General features: G+C 45.4%; 1 protein-coding gene across 1 annotated transcript in view; it reads right to left on the bottom strand.

The window, feature by feature from the left end:
* NMNAT2 (nicotinamide nucleotide adenylyltransferase 2) overlaps window positions 1-25,908 on the bottom strand; it is a 155,201-nt gene that overhangs the window by 35,230 nt on the left and 94,063 nt on the right. The window contains exons 2-4 of the mRNA XM_012735845.3: window positions 3,773-3,861; window positions 2,884-2,951; window positions 448-526 (exon numbers count right to left, since the gene is read on the bottom strand). Coding sequence (XP_012591299.1) covers window positions 448-526; window positions 2,884-2,951; window positions 3,773-3,861 — 236 coding nt within the window. The remainder of the gene's footprint in view (window positions 1-447; window positions 527-2,883; window positions 2,952-3,772; window positions 3,862-25,908) is intronic.

Here is a 25,908-nt window from a genome sequence, read left to right as displayed (position 1 = left end):
CCTGTCCTGGAGTTAGGGGACCAGAGGGTCCCCAATAGGTGGGGCAGGGGGCCTGGCTGCTTGCACCTCCTCCAAGTGCTCCTCCCTTTTCCTGTGTTTCTTTTCCCTGCCTCTACTTCTTCTCACTTTCTAAAGTCCTACAGCTGTGCTCTCCTTCATCCCACCTTGAACGTGCTCCCAGTGGGGAAAGCTGTCTGGGTCGCACCCAGCCGCTGTGCCCTGATGGGCAGCCAAGTTCGAGGGTGGGAGGCGGGGGTGGCTCCAGTAATTCTCGGCCCTCCTTCATGCCATTCATGGGCTGGTCTGTCCCACGACTGGCAGAGAAAGAGCAGGCTGGGCTGGGCAAGGCCAGCGGCACCCTCTCCCCACCCTGCCCGGCTTCTGCGGGCTCGGCCCCTCCCCTGCACCCTAGGGGTTCCCTCACCCCTCGGCCACAGCCCAGCTCACCTTCATGAGGTCCCGATGGTGTTCCAACACACTGCAGGTCGTCTGCCAGGTGTCCTGGTAGCACTCCCAGGGGTCCACCCTAACATCATCAGAGAGAAGTTTCCCTTGGTTTCCATTCCCATGCTCCTTCCTTACTGTCTCCTGCATAAGACCGTAGCCCAGGGAGCTTGGCAGACCTGGCCATACCCTGAGCTTAGATCACAGATCAGATAAAACCTGGACATGGAACACTTTTCTGAGTGTCAATCTCCTCCTCTTCAAAATGAGAGGAGCATGGCATGCACTTATAAGGACAGATGCTGGTGCCAGTCCACCAGGGGTTTAACCCCAGCCTCAGCGCTTTCCAGTTGTGTGACTTTGGGAAAGTTACATGATCTCTCAGTGCCTCAGTTCCCCATCTATAAAATGGGAACAACAGCAGTAACTAGCTTATGGTTTTGTTAGAAAGGCTCGGTAAGTTTTACACACACAATGATTAGGACAGTGTCTTGCTCTTATTCTTACCAGCAAATAGAAATTCTCCTCTGGGCGCTCTAGGATTTCGACAAGGATTAAATGAGCCAGGACCTCATGGAGTGGTGGCTGAGGATGTCCCTGCCAGGCTGCAAGCCCTGGAGAATCAGCCCTGTCTGCCTCCTGTGCACGGGGTGCCTTGTGGGCGTGGCGGCCAGGCGTGCCGACTAACGGGCACTGCCCACGGACTGGCCAGCCCCCCCACCCCGCCACACACTCGGTCTCAGAGTGAGCAAGCATCCAGCCCCAGACCGAGGCAGCACTTGGGCTTAATTGCCATTTAATGAGCTGCTAAATCGGGATATTTTTCAAACATTTTCTTAGCAATCAAGCATTCCCTGTCTACCCCCGCCCCCCCCCCACAAATGCACACCCCTAAAGTACCCAGAGATGAGATCTCACTAGCTGAAAACCCTCTCAAGTCAGCTTGCTCTGAGCTGGCTCCTCCCAAATCCCTGACCACCCCCTTCCCTGCCCCAGGTGTGCACAGGTACCTGGAGACGGACAAACACTTGACCTGGCTAACCCAGATCCCTGTGTCGGGGGCCCTGCCGTAGCGAACCCCATCTCTGGTGCGAGCTCTTAGGCATCCCCCGTGATCTCAGTTCTGGGAATTATGGTTTTCCAAGTGCCTACAACAGCACGGGGCAGGTGGCAGGCACTCAGTAAATATTTGTTGAATGAATGAGGGAATTATTCTAGAATCTTCTAAGCACATCCAAGCAGTAACAGCCTCCTGCTCAGTGATTTCCCCACTGGACCCCACTTTCCCCATGCGATCAGGAGTTACAACAGTAAGTGGCCTCGCTTTCATCCTGACTTGAGCACCCACATGCTGCTGCTCGAACCCCTCGACTGCTGCAGGCCTGTTTCCCGCCCAAGACAAAGCAGCTGTCTCTACCTAACTCTGTCTTGAGGAGGATGAGGAAGTCTGTGAAGGAAGTCTGTGTGCCCACTGCACACAAACGGCACAGGTGGGTCCCTGTTTATTTACTGTCGTCCCTTCCCTTCCCGCCCCCACTCCCGCCACCCTGTCCCTTCCGGGCCTGACTCTCTGCATCCCCCTTCTGAGGCCAGTTCTCACCACTTCTCCCCTCTCGGCGAAGCCTCTAGGCGCTGCTTATTTTTCCACGGGGTGAAATTACGGCACAAATAGTGTGCCATTATTTTTTCAAAACATCATCTTCTAATGCAAATTATAATGGTAGGAACTTTGGGGAGCATAATTAGCATAATTAGCGGAAGCTTGCTTTAATTACACTGCAGGCTCAGCTGATGGTGGGGGTGGGGGGAGCTGCCATCTTAGCAGCACTTTCTGACCAGAAGGCAGTGAGCAGGAAAGGGACCCGCTGGGTAGGACTTGGTCTGGCTGCCACAAAGGGGAGGGCTTGCAGGCCCCACGCTGCACTGCTGTCCGGAGTCCGTATGGGCCCTTAGAGAGCCGGAGTTTGGGGAACGGAAAATTGCTGAGGCCAGGGAACAGGTTCCCCTGGAAGGGGACAGGTTCTCTGGAAGGTCATGAAGGTTAATGGACGTTAGTGGGAATGAGAGTGGGAGGCATTTTGGATTTTCTGGCCATGCCTGATCCAAAACCCAGTTACGTTTCTAGAAGCTTTAAGAATCACTCCAGGACCCAGAGGTGCCAAAGCAGATGAAACACTCAAAGCTCCTTCTTTCATTTCATGGGTCCCATAGCTTGGTTCAAAAATAAAGTTATCAGTTGGGCCACCCCTGGAGGTCTACCTAATTATTGCCCCCCAAACTTTTCAGGATCCAAATCACTGTTGGGACTCTTCCTCAGCCCCCCACACCTCCAACCCCCCCCACCCCTCCAACCCCCCCCACCCCTCCAACCCGCCCCACCCCCACCCCTGCCCCGTGAGTCGCAGGACCACCCGCCCTGGCATCGCCAGGCCGCCCTACCTGATCCAGTCGGAGTTCTGGACCGCCAGCTGACACATGATGAGACGGTGCCGGCTCGACACCAGGCCCTGGGAAGTGACAGAGCAGTCATTGGGCGACTCCCTCTGTTCCCCACAACGGCCCGGAACACCCCCCGACGCCAGCCCAGTAGAAAAGTGCAGCCATTTTTCACTGGTGAGGGGGAATGAGGGATGTGACCCCTTCACTTGTCCACCTGCCACACAGACAGGCACGGAGTGGCAGAGGGAAAGCCAAGAATGCAGGCGTGGGCACAGACCACCCCAACGGGGCCAGCAGACGGGCCTCCGTCTGTGAAGCAGCCCCGTGCGCCCTGCACGGAGATGGGACTGAACTCTGCAAAGGCTGCCTTGGCTTATGGCTCAGTCTGGCTGGGTAGGTGACTTCCCCGGGGGCCCACCAACTTGCATCTGTGGGAGAAAGGGGGACGTCTGGTAGAACTCCTAGGTTTCCTGGGACATGTGGCAGGGGGCAGGGGCAGGGAAATGAATTTTAAATTAGATGATAAGAGGCATAGGCCATTTTCTCCTAAAATCCCCAGAAAGACTTGCCCAACGCGGTTCAACCCATAGCCAGCCACCAGTTTGTCATCCCTCACGCGGAGTCGGATTGCGTGGGTGCACCTGTGCCTCTGTGAACCAGCCCTGCCCAGCCTGGCGCTGTGAGCAGCGGGTCCTCCCAGCTGCGGCTCCAACACCCACCCACCCTGGTCTCACTGTGGTCCGGAGATGGGGGCAGGGCAGACATCTGCTCAAGGGCATTTTGTGTTTCCAGGAATCTTAGCAGAGATGCCTCGGGGCAGTTTCACGCTGGAGGAGCCATCAGGCCAGGGAGGGGGTGAAGGAGGAGAGGGGCAAAGGAAGGGACCCACCTGTTTTCCATAGGAGTCGTGGACAGGGGAGACAATCCCGCCGATCACAATGAACCTTCCGGTCTTGTGCAGATAATCTCTGGCTCTTTCTAATGAAGAGAAGAAACCCACACATTATAAAGAGGGAAAGCGTGGATGAAAGGTGGTAATTGAAATCAATATGCCCAGCTCTGTAATGCTAAGGTTTATTTCCCATCTTTCTTGCCATTTAAATAGAAAGTGTCAACTTTCAAAGCAAACATTGGTGATTCAAAAGGCTAAAGAACCAGATTTCAGCACAAAAGGATTTAGAACTTGCTGGGATTAATCCTGTTTTAAAGGTCCTCTGTGGGTCCTTTCTGTAGCTCAGAGGGATTTAAAACAAGCACCTCATTAACAGCCATGAGAGGTACAGATTGGAATTTACCCCTATTGTCACTTGCAGAAATTCCAATGTGGAGGAATGTTTTTTTTTAAAGCCTCCTTATAATATGAAAGATGCGCTGATTGCTTCCCCTAATTATTCAGGAGAGAAAAACCACCCAAACAAATTTAAAGGGCTTTGCACGTAATTATGGAGAATTGGCAATCAACACAGAAGACCACCAACGTTACAGCTGGTTGAGCAAAAAGTTTGACTAGAGAAAAACCTTTTTTCCCTTTGGAAGAAAAGCTTTTCCAAATGTATCAGCCAAGCCCAATTTCATTTTTGTGGTAAAGTTCAGCAAACTGGGAAGCAGCTGAAAAGTCTACTCCTATCTTACTTCCTAAGGCAGGTGAGGGGAACCTGCGGCCTTAAGGCCATATGTGACCTTTTAGGTCCTTAACCACTTTGGTACAAGCAGTACTCACAGTCCCACCATAGCTTGTGCTGTGCACTGAAAGCTTGTTTTACTTTACAGGTAGCTTTACTTGTGATGTAATATGTTTTCATCACGTTATTTTTAAATGTTCATAATTTTATTTTGATAAATGAAAAATTAGAAAAATATCACAGCTGTCGGCTAAAGTCGCTGTGCGCATGCGTCTGTGGCTGTCGACTATAGTCGACGCTCGTACCAAAGTGGTTAAGTTTGGCCTTTTGATTGAACCCCAATTTTACAGAACAAATCCTTTTATTTTTACTTACACATTTTTGTTCATCTTTTATATTTTTATTTTATTTTGAAAATGAACATGTTTAAAATACCAAAGAATAAAATAAGTTTCGGCCGGGCGCGGTGGCTCACGCCTGTAATCCTAGCACTCTGGGAGGCCGAGGCAGGCGGATTGCTTGAGGTCAGGAGTTCGAAACCAGACTGAGCAAGAGCGAGACCCCCATCTCTACTATAAATAGAAAGAAATGAATCGGCCAACTGATATATATAGAAAAAATTAGCCGGGCATAGTGGCGCATGCCTGTAATCCCAGCTACTTGGGAGGCTGAGGCAGGAGGATCGCTTGAGCCCAGGAGTCTGAGGTTGCTGTGAGCTAGGCTGACGCCATGGCACTCACTCTAGCCTGGGCAACAAAGAGAGACTCTGTCTCAAAAAAAAAAAAAAAAAGTTTCAACAAAATAATCCTCCCAGATTGACTGGCACAATTAGAACATTTGTAAGCCATAAGGGCTAAATTGACAGCTGCTACATCATTCATGATTCAGTTCTAACTTCCCCTGCCTGACTGGTGCCGCTACAGCTTGAGGCTGGTTGGTGAGAGTTTATGGGGGTCGAGTATGTCAGTCTGTTACCAGCTTTTGACAAAGGTGCACTGTGTTCCTTTTTGAAGTGGAATTTGTGTTGATGAGCAGGATGATATATGTGAATCATTTGAAGAATACACAGCTGTTATAGACCTATTAATTGGAGAATATGACAAAAGGTTCACTGACTTTGAGAATTATGACATGGCACTCGAATTAGCATCTTAGCCTCACCTAGTTGATATCACCAAGGCACCTAAAGAACTACAGGTGGAATTGATTGAGCTCTCAGTAGATGACATTTTATTTTTTATTTTTTTGAGACACAGTCTCGCTCTGTTGCCTGGGCTAGAGTGAGTGCTGTGGCGTCAGCCTAGCTCACAGCAGCCTCAAACTCCTGGGTTCAAGCAATCCTCCTGCCTCAGCCGCCCAAGTAGCTGGGACTACAGGCGTTCGTTCGCCACCATGCATGGCTAATTTTTTTTTCTATTTTTAGTCTCCCAGCTAATAATTTCTTTCTATTTTTAGTAGAGCCAGGGTCTTGCTCTTGCTGAAGCTGATCTCAAATTCCTGACCTCAAACAATCCTCCCTTCTCGGCCTTCCAGAATGCTAGGATTACAGGCACGAGCCACCATGCCCCACCAGTAGATAGGTTTAAAGTCATTGTTTCATGCTAAGAAAGATCCAATTGAAATACAGAGAAATGCAGTAGAATACCCACACGTTCGGGCAATGTGCCTAAAGAATGCTTTCTTGCTTTTCAACCACATATTGCTGCAAATCTACATTCTCCTACCTAACCCAAATCAAGATGCCCTTGAAGTCACAAATGGCTAATTCCTATCTAGACGATCAACTGAAACTGCGGACCTCCATGCTGCAACCCGATGCTCACATGCTTTCCAAGAAAAGCAGATACAGATTAACTTTAAAATTAACAAATAGTTTTCATTTTTTGGAATTATTAAGTAAATACTAGGTAGATTGTTACAAAATAATGTACATTTTTAAGTATATACGTAATTGAAGTTTCTTGAATATGGCCTTATTTTACAACTAAATTAATGTGACCTTCCAACATGAATCCCTCCCGTCCCGGGGGCTCATTGTACAAACCCGACAGGCCCTGAGCTTGTGCTGCAGAGGAAATTTGGCATGGATTTTACAGTGAGGGAATTTTTAAGTGAACAAAAGCCTAAGCAGCAAGGCTGGCTGTATAGTTTACAAGCAAGTTTCCAGGATTAACTTGCTAGCTCTCTTAACACTTAGAATTCTCACCACATTTGCTGCTTTTTTTTTTTTTCTTTCAATGTGAAATCTCTTAGATTTAAAAAAAATTAATAGGCTAACTTTAGCACTGTTTTAGATTTATAGAACAGTTGAGCAGATTGTACATAAAGTTCCATATACTCAGCACCTCCCCACCCCCCACATATTTTTACCTCCCCCACACAGTGTCCCCCATTATATTAATAATCTTGTACTAATATGGCGCACTTGTTACACTTGATGATCAATACTAACACATTGTTAATTATAGTCCACAGTTTCCATTAAGATTCACTCTTTGTGCTGTATAGTCTATGGATTGTGATAAATGAGTGACATGAATCCATCATTATAGTTCACTGCCTTAAACATCCACTATGCTCCGCCCATTCATCCCCCCACTTCCTCCCGATCCCTGGCAACTACTGATCTTTTTACTATTTCTATAGATTTGCCTTTTTCAAAATGCCATATAGTTAGAATCATACTAGTATGTAGCCTCTTCCAACTGGCTTCTTTCATTAAGTGGCATGCATTTACAGTTCCTCCCATCTTTTCATGGACTGACAGTTCATTTCTTTTTATCACTGAATAGTATTCCATTGTCTGGAAGTACTTCAGTTTGTTTACACATTCATCTACTGAGGGACATCTTGGTTGCATCCAGTTTTTAGTGATTATAAATAAAGATGATATAACATCCATATGCAGGTTTTCTGTAGACATAAGTTTTCAATTCAGTTCTGTAAATACCTAGAAGCCATATGGATTGTATGGTAAGAATATGTTTAGCTTTGTAAGAAACTGATAAACTGTCTTCCAAAGTGGCTTTCCAAATACCAGTTTGCATTCTCACCAGCAGTGAACGAGAGTTCCTGTTGCTCCAAATCCTCACCAGCATTTGAGTTTGGGGATTTTAGCCATTTTAATAGGTGTGTCACATTTGCTTTTTAAAAGAGTAATATTACTTTGCTTGTTTTCAGGTCTTATTGTGGGACCAGTTAAAGGCCTCATAGCAAAACTCATCGGATATTTGGATAAACTCCACAGCCCCTCTTCTCATGGCCCTTCACACCCCAGTCTTCCTCAGGATCATTTACATCTGGCCCGTGGCTGTCTCGCAGTCTCTGCTGCAGTGAGCCAGGCCTCCCTTACTCCCCTTGTCCTCCAAAAAGTACCTTCTCCTTACTCTCCACTCACCTGAGCACCGCATTCAAAGCCCAGCTGTGCCCACGTCCAGCATGCCTGCCCTGCCCAGCATTTTCCACCTCTGGCCTCCGTATTGCCCTGCATCCAGTCCAAGGGACTCGAAAACTGTTTCTGGAAGTTTATGTCCCAACTCCTCTTCTGTACTGTGGGTTCTTCAAAGACAGGGGCTTTGCTGTAGATAAGAGGTCCCGAACTCACAACTAATGGAGATGCGCAGGTAACACGCACGCACGTGAGAAGCAAGCTGGATATAAGAGGATTTGCATTCAGCTGCCTGTAGGTCAAACAACCTTGACATTGCCTTTTTTTTTTTTTTTTTTTTGAGACAGAGTCTCACTTTGTTGTCCAGGCTAGAGTGAGTGCCGTGGCATCAGCCTAGCTCACAGCAACCTCAAACTCCTGGGCTCGAGTGATCCTTCTGCCTCAGCCTCCGGAGTAGCTGGGACTACAGGCATGCGCCACCATGCCCGGCTAATTTTTTTTTATATATATATCAGTTGGCCAATTAATTTCTTTCTGTTTATAGTAGAGACGGGGTCTCGCTCTTGCTCAGGCTGGTTTTGAACTCCTGACCTTGAGCAATCCGCCCGCCTCGGCCTCCCAGAGTGCTAGGATTACAGGCGTGAGCCACCGCGCCCGGCCTTGACATTGCCTTTTGAACCACTGTGTGGGCTTCAGAAAGTGCATCCGTGTTCCAAATGTGGCCCAGTCTATCACCTATGCTGAAGATTTCTTTGGCTCGAAAGCACCCAGCAAAGGGACTTGCTTACTGAGCAATGGGACATTCCTTGTGCCGAGGAGCCTCACTGCCGTAGAAGCGATCACCCTTTTCTTCTAGCCAAGATGAGGATCCCCTTCCCCTGGCAATGCCCCAAAGTTCACTGCCTCACAGAGAAGCAGTTTCTGAAAGGAATAGCCCCAACCCTAAACCCTGAAAAAGACAATCCAAAATAGTTTAACCCAGAAGAGTTATGATTGTGGCCAGGCGGTTCAGTTCAATTCGGTAGGTGTTTACTGAGCACAAAACACCATGATGGGGTTAGAGTAATGTGGGGGTAAGGATGACTTTATTTATTATTCTCCAAAGGTTCACAGTAAAGGGCAACAGAAGGCTATACTGCTGGCTCTCGTGAGAGGGATGAACGCTATCGCAGTGGCTCTCGCTGTTGTCATTTTACTGCCACCCACAACAAATACATTTTATACCATAACACAAAATATACATATGTATATTTAACTGAAATAGATTTATTATACAATGCCCTTACTACAGTATCATACATGGATATTTTCTAGTATACTATAGTCTAGTAATCATAAATTTAAATAAAAATCTGGTCACAACCTGCTAATGGGTGGCAACCTATAGTTTGAACAATTCTGTGCTTGTAGTTGAGAGACTAAGGCAGGGAGAGAAAGGGACAGGAGAGATTAATTTTGCCTGGGGAAGTTGAGAATGGCTTCTTGGAGGGGGTATACTTTTCGTTTGGCCTTGAGGGAAGGGCAGGGCTTCAATAGACAAAGTGAGAGAGAGCTTTCTAGGCAGAGAGAGGAGTCCCGGCAACTATACCACGGAAAGCATGTCACCAACTGGTTTAGTGTCAACTACTGTGGTTGAGTTGTTGGGGTGAGGGTGAGGGAGGGGTGCTGTTGGCTAAGTAAGTTGAAATCAAACTGTAGAGGCCCCCGAAAGCCAGGCCAAGGAGTGTCTCTTTATCCCAGAGATTGCTAGTTTGTCAGTAAGTGTTCTGTGGGCTAGTTGCATCAGAATCACCAAGGGCAGGTTACTAAAATGCAGACCCCTGGGCCCTAGGCCGGTGTTACTGAATCAGAATCTCTGGGATTGGGATTTAACATTCTGCATTTTTTTTTTCTTTTTCCACTGTCCTCATTTGCTAGAATTGTTATACCCTCTTGCTGATTTGAATCCTTTATCATTATTTAATGACTTTCTTTGTCTCTTTTTCCAATTTTTGTCTTGAAATCTATTTTATCTGATAGAAGTATATTTACTCTTGCTCTTTTCTGGTTTTCATTTGCATGGAATATCTTTTCCCATCCCTTTATTTTCAGTCTTTATAGGTGAAGCATGTTTCTTGTAGGCAGCATATGGTTGGCTCTTGGTTTTTTATCCATTCAGCCAATCTATGTCTTTTGATTGGAGAGTACATTCAGATTCAATGTTATTGTTTATAGAGAAGGACATACTACTGCCATCTTATAATTTGATTTTTTTGTGGTTTGTCTTATGGTCTTTTTTTCCTTCCTGTCTTCCTTGGTTAAGAGTGATTTTTCTCTGGTAGTGTGTTTTAGTTTCCTGCTTTTTATTTTTTGTGTATCTGTTGTAGGTTTCTTGATTTGAGGTTACCATGAGGCTTACAAAAAACATTTTATTTAGGATGTTAAATATGAAATGTTCAATTTCCTTAAGTGCTAAGTTTGACAGTTGATATCTCTGACATTTCACTTTGACACTTCTTGTTTTATTTTTATAGTGAAGGTACATCCTCAGCCTTTCAAATGCATGTTTTGGCTTGTGATTATCTTTCACATTTTTTTAGAGCAATTTTTGTGAAACCATGGATAAGTAAAAAATTCATATTATTTTTCTAATATGAGTTCTGTCATGGAACCAATTCAGCACAGACAACTCAAAATATCAAAGAAGTGCTTGGGAAGGATGTGGGTAATGAATGCATAGTACCATCAGTAGTTTGAGAAGTTCCATTCTGGTGATTTTAATCTTGAAAATGAGCAGTATGGGTGACCTGAGACCAAGGTGGATAATAATCTGAAAGCTGTAGTATAGTGAAAGTGAATCCATCTCAATCTATGTATGAATCAACAGCAAAGCTCGATGTAACTATTCCAACAATATTGGACCATCTGAAATAAATTGGCAAGGTAAAGAAGCTGGATAGATGGGTTCCACATCAATTAAACAAGTGTCAGAAGAAACATCATCTGGAAGCTTGCCTTTCTTTGCTGTCACAACATAAAGGCAAACCTTTTCTACACTCTATTGTTACATGTGATGAAAAATGGATTCTTTTTGAAAATCGCAAGCATTTGACACAAAAGTTGGATAAAGACAAAGTGCCATAACACAGTCCAAAACCAAACATTCATCCAAAAAAGCTAAGGCTGTCTGTTTGGTGGTCCAGCGCTGGTTTTATCCACTACAGCTTCATGAAACCTGGTCAGTCGATTACAGCAGATGTCTACTACAACCAAGTGGATGAAATGATGAGAATGCTTATGATTAGGCAGCTGAGATTGGTCAATAGAGACAGGTCAATCCTCTTGCGAGACAAGCTTGACCACATGTTACACAAACAACACTTCTCAAATTACAGAGGTTGGACTTGGAAACCCTCTGTCATCTACCATATTCACCAGATCTTGCACCTCTCTCCTGACTACCACTTCTTCCAGGCTTTAGACCACTTCTTGCAAGGAAAAATATTGAATTCTCAACAAGCTGTGGAAAACACCTTTTGTGATTCATCACCACTGACTCTCCAGGCTTCTTTGCTGGCGTAAACAAGCTACCATTAAGATGGCAAAACTGTGTCAATAGTTTAGGCACATAGTTTGATTAATTGTACTGCTTCAGGTTTGAGATATAATAATTATACTTTTGATTCAAAATCAGACATATCATATTTTATGACCTAATATAACCAATTAATTGAAGCATATGACCACTCTCTTTACAAACAAATAAACAAGCAAAGAGAGATCTAGCAGAAATTCTACCCTTTAACTTAACTCCATCCCCTCCTTGTTTTTTAACTTTTCGTTGTTCCCATTCATATTTTTATACTATCTATCTCTCAAAAAGTTGTTGCTATTATTTTTGATTTGTCCTTTAGTCTTCCAACTCAAGATATAAGTGGCTTATACACTATAATTACAGTGATACAGTATTGTGTATTTGTGTACTTATTGTTACTAGTGATTTGTATATTTTCCAATGATTTATTGTGCATTAACATCCTTTTCTTTCAGATTGAAGAATTTCTTTTAGCATTTCGTATAGGAAGAGTCTGGTGTTGATGAAATCCCTCAGCTTTTGTCTCTCTGAGAAAGTCTTTATTTCTTCCTCATGTTTGAGGGATATTTTTTCAGGATATAATATTCTAGGGTTGAGGGTTTTTTTTTTTTCCTTAAGTACTTTGAATACATCATGCCACACCCTCCTGACCTGTGAGGTTTCCACTGAGAAGTCTGTTGCCAGATGTATCAGAGCTCCTTTATGTGTCATTTTTTATTGCTTCCCTTAGGACCTTTTCTTTATCTGTGACCTTTGGGAGCTTGATTATTAAATGCCTTGAGGTGGTTTGGGTTAAATCTGCTTGGTGTTCTATGACCTTCTTGTACCCGAATATTAATATATTTCTCTAGGTTTGAAATAGTTCTCTGTTATTTCTTCTTTGAAAAAACTTTCTACTCAATCCCCCTCTCTACCTCCTCTTTAAGGCTAATAATTCTTAGATTTGCCCTTTTGAGGCTATTTTCTAGATCTTGTAGGTATGCTTCATTCTTTTTTCATTTTTCTTTGCTGACTGTATTTTCAAATAGCCTGTCTTCAAGCTCACTAATTCTTTTTTCTGCTTGGTCAATTCTGCTATTGGGAGACTCTGATGCATTTCTCAGTTCGTCAATTCATTTCTTAAGCTCCAAAATGTCTGCTTGATTTTTTTTTTAATTATTTCAATCTTTTTGTTATATTTCTCTGACAGGCTTCTGAATTCCTTCTCTGTGCTGTCTTGAAGTTCATGGAGCTTCTTTAGGGTGGCCATTTTGAATTCTTTGTCTGAAAAGTCATGTATCTCCATTGCTCCAGGATTGGTCCCTGGTACCTTATTTAGTTTGTCTGGTGAGGTCATGTTTTCCTGGGTGTTATTGATGACTGGGTCTGAGCTCTGAAGAGTTAGGTATTGTAATGGTATTTTAATCTTCACAGTCTGGGCTTGTTTGAACCCATCCTCCTTGAAAAGCCTTCCCAGATATTCTAAAGGAATTGAGTGTTGTCATTTAAGTCTTTGGTCACTGCAGCCATATCAGCGCTGGGGTGTCGCAAGCCCAGTAAAGCTGTGACTCTTGTAGACTCCTGGTGGTACCGCCATGGTGGACTTGGGTGAGATATAAGAGAATTCCCTGGATTATCAGGCAAAGTCTCTCGCTCTCTGTGCTGGGCTGCCGGAGTTGGGGGAGGAGTGATGTGGATCTCCCTCATGGCCACCAGCTCCAGGTCACACCTGAAGCCAGCCCAGTCTCACCCACAGCCCATGGTGACTGTTGCCTGGCTACCTCTGATGTTTATTCAAAGCCCAAGGGCTCTTTAGTCAGCAGGTGGTGAATCCTGCCAGGACTGGATCCTTCCCTTCAGGGCAGCATGTTTCCTTCTGGCCCAGGGTGGATCCAGAAATGCCTTCCAGGAACTAAGGCTTAGACTCAGGGGCTTCAGAAGTCGGCTTGGTCCTTTCTTTTACTGTGGCTGAGCTGGTGCCCAAGTTACAGAACAAAGTCCTCTGAACTTTTCCCTTTCCTTTCCCCAAGTGGAAGAAGAGTCCCTGAGCTGCACTGCCTGCGGTTGGGATGGAGGGGGCGGGTAGTGACACAGGCACTGGCTTGGCCACCGCCACTGGTGTCTCACTGGGTCATGTGCACCTCGGTTCCACTGGCTCCGAGCCAGCACAGCCACAGGAATTGCCCAAGGACTTTGTGGCCCAACTGCCTTAGGAATCTAGTCCAGACCCCAGGCTGCTTTTTGTCAGCCAGCGGTAGGGCTAGCCGGAACTCAGGTTTTGGGGTGGAAGATTTCTCTGTGGCCAGGTTGGTCTAAATGCTCCCTCTGTGGGCACTGGCAGAATTCTGCCCTGTGCTGTGTTCCCCTGTGCCAGGTAGGCCCTGGGTTTCAGTGCAAAGTCCTACAGTCATTGCACTCTCCCTGCCCCAGGCAAACAGTCTCTCTCCACTGGGGGTGTTGGTGCAGCACTGCCAGGGGGTGGGGAGGTGTGGCATAGACTGTCACAATGCAAGACTGTCTCTGCTGCCCTCTTCAGCGCCCCTTATCTTGTTATTAATATAATGGCAAAACCAGGTAGTATGATCACTCACCTGATTTTTGGTTCTTTTGAAGGTGCTTGCTTGGGTGGATAGTTGTTGAATTTGGTGTTCATGGGTAGGGATGATCTCTGGAGGTTTCTATTTGGTCATCTTGCTCCACCCCCTCTCTCCCACCAATTTTTTAAACTGTAGCTTTATCATCATGCTAATAGTACTAGGTTTTATACTTTGCAGTTTGCTAGTTGCCTTATTATCCTCTAACTGGAATGGAATGTCAGGCAAGAAAGAAACTGGCATCCAGCTAACAAAAATGGCCAGGAGAAGATAAGATTGTTCTTTTTCCTTGTTTCCCATAGAGATTGCAAATGCCTGGAAACTTTGCCTGAACAAACTTGGGAACTGTGATATAGTGGAAATGACACTGAACTTAGGATCACAATATGTCTGCATCTCGGGTGAGTCACTTCATTTTGCTGAGCCTTAAGTTCCATATCTATAAAATGCCTTCTTTGCAAGGTTGTTATGATGATCAAGTCAAATTATGAATATAAAAGTGTACAACACCAGATGGTTTTACTGAAGAATTTCACCAAACATTTAAAGAAGAATTAAAATCAATTCTACATAATCTGTTCTAGAAAATAGAAAAGGAAGGAGTACTTTTCAATTCATTTTATGAAGCCACTATGATCTTGATACCCCAAACCAGGCAAAGGTAGTACCAAAAAAGAAACTATAGACCAATATCCCTTGTGAATGAATATACACACATAAATTCTTAACAAAGTGTTAGCAAATAGAATCCAGCTATATAGAGAGAATTAAACAGCGTGACCAAGGGGTGCATATTCCAGGGATACAAGACTATTTCAACATTTGAAAAATTGTTAATGTAATCCACCAACAAGCTAAAGAAGAAAAATCACATGATTCTATCAACTGACACAGAAGAAGCAGTTGAGGTCAGGCACGGTGGCTCACGCCTGTAATCCTAGCACTCTGGGAGGCCGAAGTGGGCAGATCGCTCAAGGTCAGGAGTTCAAAACCAGCCTGAGCAAGAGCAAGACCCCATCTCTACTAGAAATAGATAGAAATTAATTGGCCAAATAAAAAGATATAGAAAAAATTAGCTGGGCATGGTGGCACATGCCTGTAGTCCCAGCCACTTGGGAGGCTGAGGCAGGAGGATTGCTTGAGCCCAGGAGTTTGAGGTTGCTGTGAGGAGGTTGATACCATGGCATTCTAGCCAGGGCAACAGAGTGAGACTCTGTCTTAAAAAAAAAGAAAAAGCAGTTGAAAAAATTCAACATTCATTCATTATAACAACTCTCAATAAAGTAGAACGAGAAAGGAACTTTCCCAACTTAATAAAGAACATCTGCAATAACCTACAAATTACACCATACTTAATGGTGAAACACTGAATACTTTCTTCCTAAGATCAGTAACTAGGAAAGATGTCTGCTCTCACTACTCTTATTTAATATAGTACCAGAAGTTCTAGGAAGTACAATAAGGCAAGAAAAGGAAATAAAAGGCATTCAGATCAAAAAAGGAAAATTAAAAAAAAAAACTGTAGATGACATGATGGTCTACTTAGAAATCCCAAGAAATCTGTAAGAAAACTAGAACTAATAAATGAATTCGGCAACGTCATAAGATACAAGATCAGCATAAGAAAATTAATTGTTTTTCTATATGCTAGCAACAAACATGTTGAAATTGAAATCAAAATACAAGGTGCCAGGAACAGTGACAAGTGCCTGTGGTCCCATCTACTTGGGGACCGGAGGCAGGAGGATTGAGTTCAAGAGTTTCAGTCCAGCCTGGACAACATGGCAAGACCCTATCTCTTAAATTGAAAAAAATACAAGCCAACTTGTAATCACTCAAATAAATGAAATACTTATATATAAGCATATAATAATAAAATATATACAGGTTTTATATGTTAAAATCTATAAAATGCTGAGGAAAGAAATCAAAGAAGATATAAATAAATGTAGAGACAAACCATATTTATGGACTAAAAGACTCAACACAGTAAAGATGTTAATTCTCCTCAAAATGATATATAAATTTAATGTACTTCCTATCAACATCAAAATCCCAGCAAGATTTTTTCATGTAAACATAGGTAACATAATTCTAAAACTTATATGAAAAGTTAAAGGAACTAGAATAGTTCATAGAAGCTTTACTTACAATATCCAAACACAGGAAACAGCCCAAATGTCCTTCAATAGGTAAATGGTTAACCGAACTGTCGTACATTCATACCATGGAGTACTATTCGGCAATATAAAGGGACAAACTAATGATACATGCAACAATTTGGATGGATCTCAGGTTTATTATGCTGAATGGAGAAAAAAGCCAATATCAAAAGGTTGCATATGATATGATTCCACTTATATAACACTGTCAAGATGTTGTCAAAAAGATTAGTGGTTACCAGGGGTTAGGGACGGTGAGTCGGGGAAGGGGGTGTGACTATCAAACTGTATCTCAGGGGAGGTCTCTGTGGTAATGGAATAGTTCTGTGCCTCACTTGTGTTGGTCATGCCAATCTACACATTCGATAAAGTGACATAGAACTAAGTATACATGCACCTTATACCAATGTCAATTTCCTCATTTTTATATTGTACTACAGTTACATAAGATGTAACTGCTACAGTCCGAATGTTTGCATCCCTCTAAAATTCGGATGTTGAAATCTAATCTCCAAAGAGTTGGTATTAAGAGGTGGAGCCTTTGGGTGGTGACTCGGTCATGGGGGCAGAGCCTCTGTATATGGGATTACTGTCTTTATAAGAGGCCTGACAAAGTTCACCTGCCCTTTTGTGCCTGTCCACCACATTAGAGCACACAGAAGGCATCGTTCATGAAGACCAGGCCCTCAGCAGACACTGCTGGGGCCTCAATCTTGGATTTCCCAACATCCAGAGCAATACATTTATATTGTTCATAAATGACCTCGTCTTAGATATTTTATTATAGCAGCCCAAACAGACTAAGACAGTAACCACTGGGGGAAATGGGGTGAAGGGTATATGGGATCTCTCTGTATTATCCTTGCAATTCCTGTGAATCTATAAAAATTTCACAGTAAAACATTTTTAAAGTTCATGGTAAATGACAAACCACTACGATTTTAGGCTGGTGGTGTGCAAATCCAGACCAACGGCAAGCAAGCTGGTGGAGTTGCCTCTGGAATGTTGTGATTGCCCATATATTTCCCTTTTTTGCTGCTGTCTGGATATCAAGATTGGGGGTTGGCATGATGTGAGGCAGGGTGTTGTCTAAAGCTGTGCTTCCCAAACTTTGATGTGCATGTGAGTCCTCCAGGGGTCTTTTTAGAATATAGATTTTGATGCTGTAGGTCTGGGTTAGGGCCTGAGATCGGAGCCAAGATTAGCATGAGGCAAATAAGGTGTGATCATTCAAGCACAGGGTCAGATCCTTCCTTTATTTACAACTCTGATATTTTGTTCATCTCGATTTATTTTTGCATTGATTTTGATATTTTAAAATATAGTTTGTTTGGGTTACTGAGTTTGGGGACCTTCCCCTAAATTTCGCACTAGAAGGGCATCCCCCTTGCCTCACCCTAGCGCCAGGATTTCTACTAAGTTCCCAAATGAGACCAGGGCTGCTGGGCTGCGGGCTACATTTTGAACAGCAAGGAGAGTAAAGACAGCTGGGGCAGCCCTTGCAACGTTAGGGCACCCACGGGGGAAGTTCTCCTCCTTCCCCACTCTGCCGCCACCTCTAACTTGCGTGACAAGGGCATTTCTGGACGTTGATAGGAAGCCAGCCCACTGGCAGAGCTGTAGCTAGGGGCCCTGGAATTTAATTTCATGCCAGACTTCCCAAAATGTGTTTTATTTTTGTCCATCAGTTCTGCTCCAGGGAAGGAGCCAGATTGCTCTAACATTTTGCACTCGGGTCTGACCCACTCTGCATTTGGTCCACAGTCTTTGCTCAGTGCCCCATCCTGTCCTCAGTACCCTGAGGATCCACTATGTCTCACAGCTCATCCCAGGCCACATGGAACCAGGTAAATCTCCCTTCCTGGTGGCCTATGCCCGACTGAGCAGCCAAGGATGGACACAATATGGATGATGTGCCCGTTAATAAAAACTCAGGAGACAGGCACATGTCTCGTCTGCCTCCTGGCCACTCAGCAAACCTGGCTGACACGTGTAATCTACTCTCCCCTTCCAGGGAGTTAATGGAGGAGACACTGTGGTCAGGGCATCGATACTAGCTCAATTTTTCCTTTTCAGCTGCAATTAGAAATGACCCCTTCCGAGTTGTATTCACAGCTGGAGCTGCCTGTATTTCCCTTGTTTGTGAGTTTCACAAAGGCTGCCTGGATTTTTAAACATTCTAGATTGTAGAAAGATCAAGCACTGGATAAAAAAAAAGGAAGAAGCTAAGCTGTGAGTGCCTCTAGTGAAGGGTTATTCCTGCTTAAGGGCTAGGAAAAAATTTTTTTAAAGGAGTCATCCCTGTGGCCGACCAAACTGAACCTTGCACATTTCCTAACACAAATCTAACTAGTGCTTATGCTCAAGGCTCTGTGCCGGCTGCTATAAGGAACACAGAGAAGTAAAAGCCACGATACCCATCGCCAAGGAGCTTAGGTGTTTGATTTGGCGGGGAAGCACAGCATATATTTTGTTTACATAATAGTTACCAAAATGAATGGCAGGGACATTAGGACTTCAGGGAGGGAGCGATCCCAGTGGGCTGGGGTGGCCTAGGAAGTCTTCTTAGAACAGATGAGACTTGAGCTGGGAACTGACAGCAGAGAGGAAGGTGTATTCACCACATCCTGTTATCTTCTGTATTCTGAAGCTTTGACATCTGGGGCCTGGCTGACCTGGGGGTACTGCCCCTCTCAGATTCCTTGAGACAGTAAACAACCGGCCCCAGAGCACAGGTCTCGAATGCAAACTAACCATGCAAACTAACTGATCTGGACCAAGCACAGCCCAACCACCTCCTCTATTGGGCTGTGACACTCAGGGCCGCTATTCAGGCCCGGTGCAGCTGGCAGGAGGGGTGCACTAGGCAGGGATACACGTGGGATCAGGCTGAGATATCGACACGGACTCATGCACCGAGCAGCCCCGCAGCCTCGGGAAGCTCCACTGGAGACGCAGAATCCCATTTCCTTGCCCGTCTGTGCCCCGCCCACCTGCCGCAGCCCCCACTGCACGTGCCTCAGGCTGTCTGGACGCACCAGAGAGTGACAGATGCTGCCCAGAACCCTCATCTAGCACCTGGATTCCCATCCCGCGTCTGGCTTTTGCAGCCCTGCACTGGCTGTCAGCGAGTCACACCGAGTGGCCCCGCTGCTGATCCGCATTTGCTCCACTACATCCATCTGGGGAGCATCGGCGTCCCTTTGTGCTCACAGCTGGGGAATGATTTATGACCCTCACTCCCACCACTGTCACTTCCAACAGACCATGCTCAGCGAGCCTCTCCCATGCCCCCGCAGGTACGCGCCACCTCCTCCGTGCAAACCCTCCCCACTGGCAAAGCTTCCCGGATCCCACCCTCCATGCTTTGCAAGCCAGGCTCCCAGCTTCTTGGATTTCACCCATTGCTGAAAAGCGCTTTTTAGTATTTATTTCTTCAGAAATGGAAAGCTAAATATATATGTAAAACTATGACACAAAAGGAAGGTTTCCCCTTCAGTGAGACTCAAAAGCGAGAGAGAATCATTTTAGAACCCCCGCAGACTGGAATACTAAATATAACTGCTGTGGGGGGGGGGGAACAACAGCATGGAGGGGGAGAGGGAGGAACAAAGACAGGGAGGGGGCACTCCATGTAGAGAGCCCACTGTGGCTTCACACTAGGGTGTCAATCTGTGTCATTTGCATGGAATCAGGCTCTGTTTTTAACCATGATTCTGTTATTCTACAATATATTAACCTTTTTGCATACAAGTTTACAATGGTCTTCTTACTTAGGGATAATTCAGGCTTTGAAATAGAGTTTATCTGGGAAATAGCTTTGTTTTTTTATCAGGTGAAACAGGTGAGACAGCGTTCAGTATAGCAGTTTCCTTTTTTGTGAGGATGTGGTCATTCTGAGGCTGTAAGTGCTAGGAATTTTTAAAGGTTGAACATTGCTTTTCCCCTAAAGAATGTTCCTGGAAAAACACCATTTCCTTTATAGCTTTCATATTGGTGTTCATCTTCTCTCTACTTCCCCTAGTAGAAGTATCTTTCTGGAATGAGAGCTCCCTTCTAGGGTAACCAGCTGTCCAGGTTTGCACGGGACTTTCTTGGTTTTAGCATTAAAAGCCCCATGTTCTGGGAGACCGTAGTCCCCAACAAACTGAGATGGCTGGTGTGGACAGCTGGACCATGGCCCTCAGCAAATGCCCCTGTTCTAATCCCTAGAACCAATGAGTATGTTACCTTATATAAGGGATTTTGCAGAGGTGACTTAAAGTCAGGATCTGTAGATGAAGAAATCATCCTGGATTATCCAGGCAGCCCAGTGTGATCACACAGGGGATGCAGTAGGGTCAGAGTCAGGGAGGGAGACTCGACAACAGAAGCAGAGATTAGAGATGAGAGAGAGAGAGATAAAGATGCCAGGCTATTGGCTTTGGAGATGGAGGAAGGGGTCAGGAGACATGGAATGCAGATGACCTCTGGAAGCTAGAAAAAGCAAGAGAATGGATTTTCCCCTAGAGCTTCCAGAAAGAACACTCCTTAATTATAAAATGTCAAGAACTATAAGATAATAATAAATGTGTGATGTTCTAAGTGAATAATTTTGTGGCGATTTGTTACAGCAGCAATAGGAAGCTAAGACAGGTGCTCACCCAGCCCCTCCCATTCAACCAGAATGCACAGGGAACCACTGAACCACTTGTGCACTGAGCCAAAGAGCAAACCCCAGCTACCACGGAAGTGGAGAAAGGAAATCAGCCCGTAGAAAATATACCACGTGTGAGACTCTTTCAGGCACAGAGAAAGGACATAATTTGAAAGTAATTCCATTATTTATTTTGGACTTTCCTCTAAGAAACCTAAAAGTAAAGAAATGCACAATAACTTATAAACACCCCAAAATAAAGCCTTTGTAATTCCTTAGGTTGAGACACCAACCCCCACCTAGAGGCAGTAGAGCATAAGTGTATAGGCTCTGGGTTCAAGTCCTACCCCAGGCATCACTAGCTGGGTGACCTTGGGTACCCAACTCAGCTGCTCAGGCTGTTGATTCATCCGTAAGCTGGAGGTAATAATATTATCTGGCTCACACTGTTTTTAGATAAATGATGTAAAGAGCTGAGCAGAGCACGGGCGCTCAGGGATCATTTTCATTTCCTGGGGAAGTTCAACAACTCCTTTGGGGAGGAAGGCAGAGGGGGACAAGAAAAACTCAGAAACTCATTGAAAAAAATCAGCAGCTTGTTCCTGGGGGAGTATTAAGTCTGAGAAGTCTTACTTTTGGCCAGCCATGCTTGTCCCTGGCCCCAGCGAGATGCTTTTCTTGGTGCTCGCTGCCCCCTTTGTCTGCCCTCCCTTAGAGACAGCAGAGGGCCCTTCCTGGCCTGGAAAGCTATCTCCAGACACCGAGGGTCTGACTGCGACCCTCATCTTCTCTTCTCTTAAGTGAAACCAAACAATGGGTTCTGAGTGAGGTCAGAGGAGCCAAGGCAGGGGCGGGGGTTGTGCGGCACCCGGGCAGGTTCCGGCTGACTGACAGCCTCGCGCAGGTGCTGGATGGGACAGAGAGCGCGTGCAGGAAACGTCGGGCTGGCCACTGCTCCCCGGGTTATTGATGGAGCTCTGCTGGCGGCGGGACGGAGGAGGTTTCAGCTGCAATGGATGAGGCTGCTTTGAGAGGTTTCATTTGTCTCATGAAACTCTCAGCTCACAGGGGGCTTTGCTGCTTCTGCCTCAACTGCCCTGAAGACCTGATTCCAGGCGACACCAGCCTGCAACAGTCCCAGAATGGCCTTACGGGTTATGGTGTGAAATAAGATACCGCTGCTGTGTATTGATTAAGGCCCTAGTTTTTTTTTTTTTTTTTTTTTTTTGAGACAGAGTCTCACTTTGTTGCCCAGGCTAGAGTGAGTGCCGTGGCGTCAGCCTAGCTCACAGCAACCTCAAACTCCTGGGCTCGAGCGATCCTTCTGCCTCAGCCTCCCGAGTAGCTGGGACTACAGGCATGCGCCACCATGCCCAGCTAATTTTTTTTATATACATATCAGTTGGCCAATTAATTTTTTTCTATTTATAGTAGAGACGGGGTCTCGCTCTTGCTCAGGCTGGTTTTGAACTCCTGACCTTGAGCAATCCGCCCGCCTCGGCCTCCCAGAGAGCTAGGATTACAGGCGTGAGACACCGCGCCCGGCCAAGGCCCTAGTTTTTAAAATGATATTAATTAGTGTCAGTGAGGATGAGGGGAAGTGTACACTCTAATACTCAGTTGATGAGAGTAGATTGATAAAGCCTTTTAGGAAAGCAATATGGCAGCCAGCACCCATCAAGATGACAAATGGACATAACCTTTGACTTGGCAGTTCCACTTCCAGGAATCTTTACAAAAAAACTTGCACATATGCACAGAAATGTATCCCAGCGGATATTTCACTTCGATATTATTTGTAATAGTAACAAATCAGAAATAAACAAGGAAGCTGTCAAATTTTGGGATATACACTTGAGGGAGTATTATGCAGCCGTCAGAAAGCATGAGGTAGACCTAGCTAGTCTGACACGGAAAGATCTCCAAGACACATTGCTAGGCGGGGGAAAAAAACCAAGTCGCAGAACAATTCCTATGGGATGGTGGCACGAATAAAAGTATGTGAATGTGAAGTAACTGCAGAGAGTTATAACAAGATGAGTGAAGAAATAAAACGGGGAAATGGGGTGGAGATGGGCGGGGTGGGCGGCTTCTCTGCGGAAGTGGCAGTGGCCTGGGAAGCGAGTGACAAGGTGTCAGCCCTCCGGCAATCAGGAGGCAGGATGAGGGAACAGCTGGTACCAAGTCCGTGGGGCAGAAGAGCCTGCCTGGCTGAGGTACGGGGAGAACAGTCCCCGAAGTCAGAGAGGACCAAGGTCAGAGAGCGCACAGAAGGGCCTGGCGGGCACTGGCCAAAGCTGGGGGTTTAGGGGGTTTTAAGCAGCAGAGCCACCTGAGTTACTTACATTTCTGAAAGGTCACTCGGCTGTTGGGTGGGAAAAGGAATTGCAGGGGAGCGATCGGAAGATGATTACAGGAGTCCAGGTGAGAAACAACAGGGACCCGAATCCCCTCACCTCCAGGCCTGTGTCACCTGCCTCTGACTAGACACATTAATATGCACCTTAAAGTGGTTGATAACTGTATTATTTTAAAAAGTCGGCCATGTGCAGTGGCTCATGCCTGTAATCCTAGCACTCTGGGAGGCCCAGGTGGGAGGATCGCCTGAGCTCAGGAATTTGAGAGTAGCCCTGAGCAAGAGTGAGAACCTGTCTCCACTAAAAATAGAAAAATTAGCAGGGCGTGGTGGTGCACATCTATAGTCCCAGCTACTCGGGAGGCTGAGGCACAAGGATCTCTTGAGCCCAGGAGTTTGAGGTTGCAGTGAGTTATGATAAGGCCACTACACTCTACACAGGATGACAGAGTGAGACTCTATCTCAAAAAAAAAAAAAAAAAAAAAGTAAAAAGACCTACATTAAGGGGAGAGCACTACTATACTAGAATTGAATTTTGTTACAGCTCATTAATTACATAGATTATTTTGTTATGCTGTGTCTGACCTGGTCAAATCCTGTCTCCAGAACAGTTTATCCAACAACCTGGTTTTATATTGTTGGTTTATTAAATGGATGGCAGCACTGTGCCCCCCAACCCAAGAGTCAAAAGGAGACCCCACAAAAACTGTACAAAATTCATGCGTAAGGAGCAAGGTCCCATGCCCTCAGGTTCTCGAGTGGATCACGCATGTGTTTCAGCACACTTCTCTCTGGCTTTGTTTTCGTTCGTTTCTTAGCTAAAGTTGCAGTGCCCCCTAGAAGACCAGACCTTATTTTTTCACGCTATTTTAAAGCATTGCAAATATTTTCTCCAGGTGAAACTTCTCAGCACTTTCCTGAAAATACACGGTGGACATCTGAAGAATCATGGAAATTCACCCCGGGCGGTCCACAGCTCTGTTCTTGGAATGTAAAAGATTGATTTGGTGACCTTTCACAGAGAGGGGCGTTTTAATTACAGAGGAAAGAGAAAGGCTGCCTGGATTAGGCAAATCTGGAGATCAACCTGGGTGGGGCTCAGATGGACTCTCCCAAACATTCTTAAGATGCCGTGTTTCTAATTGCTCAAAGACTTTGGCCTGGCAGTGCGGACCGTAGTATGAATATCTCCAGGTCAGCCCCCTGTGCTGCCATGATGCTGGGGCTGCTTTCAAAAACTCCTTGCATTCACAGCAAATGCAGAATATAACATAGTTCCAGTGTTTTGGAACTAGCACCAGACCAATACAGCAAACCTTGTCTTCCAGAACACCCCAGATATCAAATCAGAACGACTTCTCTTCCCTCCACTAGCCCGGGTTTCCATCACATGCATCCAGCCTGCTCTGGTCCTTCTCCTGTTTCCAGTGGTTTCCCAAGAAGACCACAAAGATCCTAGTCCTAAGCAGGTTCTAGATCAATCATTCTCAACCATCATTGATCACCCCTCAGGGGACATTTGGCAACATCTGGAGACATTCTGGGTTGTCACAATTAAAAAGGGGGGTGCTACTGTCATTTAGTTGGCAGAGGCCAAGGATGCCACTTGACATTTTATAATCACAGGACAGCCCCAAAACCTAGAGTCATCTGCTCCAATCTGTCAATAGTGCCAAGGTTGAAAAATCTTGTAGGTACAAAAAACAAGGCCTCTGTCTTACAGGTGAAGTGGAAACTCATAATGCTAACACTGGTGGGAGAATTATGGCCCCAAAGGGAACACAAATATACAGAAAAAACAAGGGTGTTGGAATTTCAGAGTCTGCCTTTTCGCCCCTTTTAGCACAAGGGACTGTTATGGGGAAAAGTGACCCAGTCAGACAGCATGATGACAAATGCCCTGTAGGATAAAGGGATTTCTAAGCCATCCCAGAGGGCTGCCAGAGATTAGTTCTGAGGTTCCCACTCACCCCATGAGGCTGCACATGGAGATTCACTCCAGCTCGATTGAGGGCCATGATCTAGAACAAGCTCCCGCTCCCTGACTTCTTCCTGCTCCGTCTGTTCCCTTCCCTTTGCTTTTACAAACCCAATCCCAGTGAGGGTGTCCCCCCGACTGGACAGGATGAATGGTTTGCGTGCCTAGTATTTAAGAGCACAGGATTTTGGAACAAGCAGACCAGGAGATTTGGGGAATTCTCCTTACAGGCTCTAATTAATTAACTGGTTCTTTATGAGAAACTGTGAGGGAATAATTCAGATACACAGCAGTCAAGGGATTTTTTAGCAGCCTTCTATTTTCCAGTTGCAAAACAATATTGTATAATAATCAGGTGAAACTCACTACCCTGGTTTCTTGGCACTCTGCTGACAAGGATTTGTGCTCCTAAAAGTGGAAATGGCAGGGACCTCTTTGCACCGTCCTGGCAGGGGTGGTCAAGAGGCTTGTCCCCATTCGAGCTCTCCGACAGGACCTGCCTGCCCCTCCCATGTGGGGTCTGCCTTATAACCTGGGGAATTAACAGCCACTGGGGGATCTACTCACTCCTTTTCTCACACAGGCCCTGAGAAGTGGGTTTCTCCTGAGAAGAGTGAAAGTAAGAGTTGTGCAATTCATCTCACACTTCTGGCCCCTACACACACACACACACACACACACACACACACACACACACACACAAAACTGGCATTCTGCCCAATTTAACCAGGACAA

The sequence above is a fragment of the Microcebus murinus genome, chromosome 23 (genome assembly GCF_040939455.1).
Source record: "Microcebus murinus isolate Inina chromosome 23, M.murinus_Inina_mat1.0, whole genome shotgun sequence".
Classification (NCBI taxonomy): Eukaryota; Metazoa; Chordata; class Mammalia; order Primates; family Cheirogaleidae; genus Microcebus; species Microcebus murinus.
Note: the sequence above shows the minus strand (reverse complement) of the source record. Positions and strands in the feature narration are given on the sequence as shown.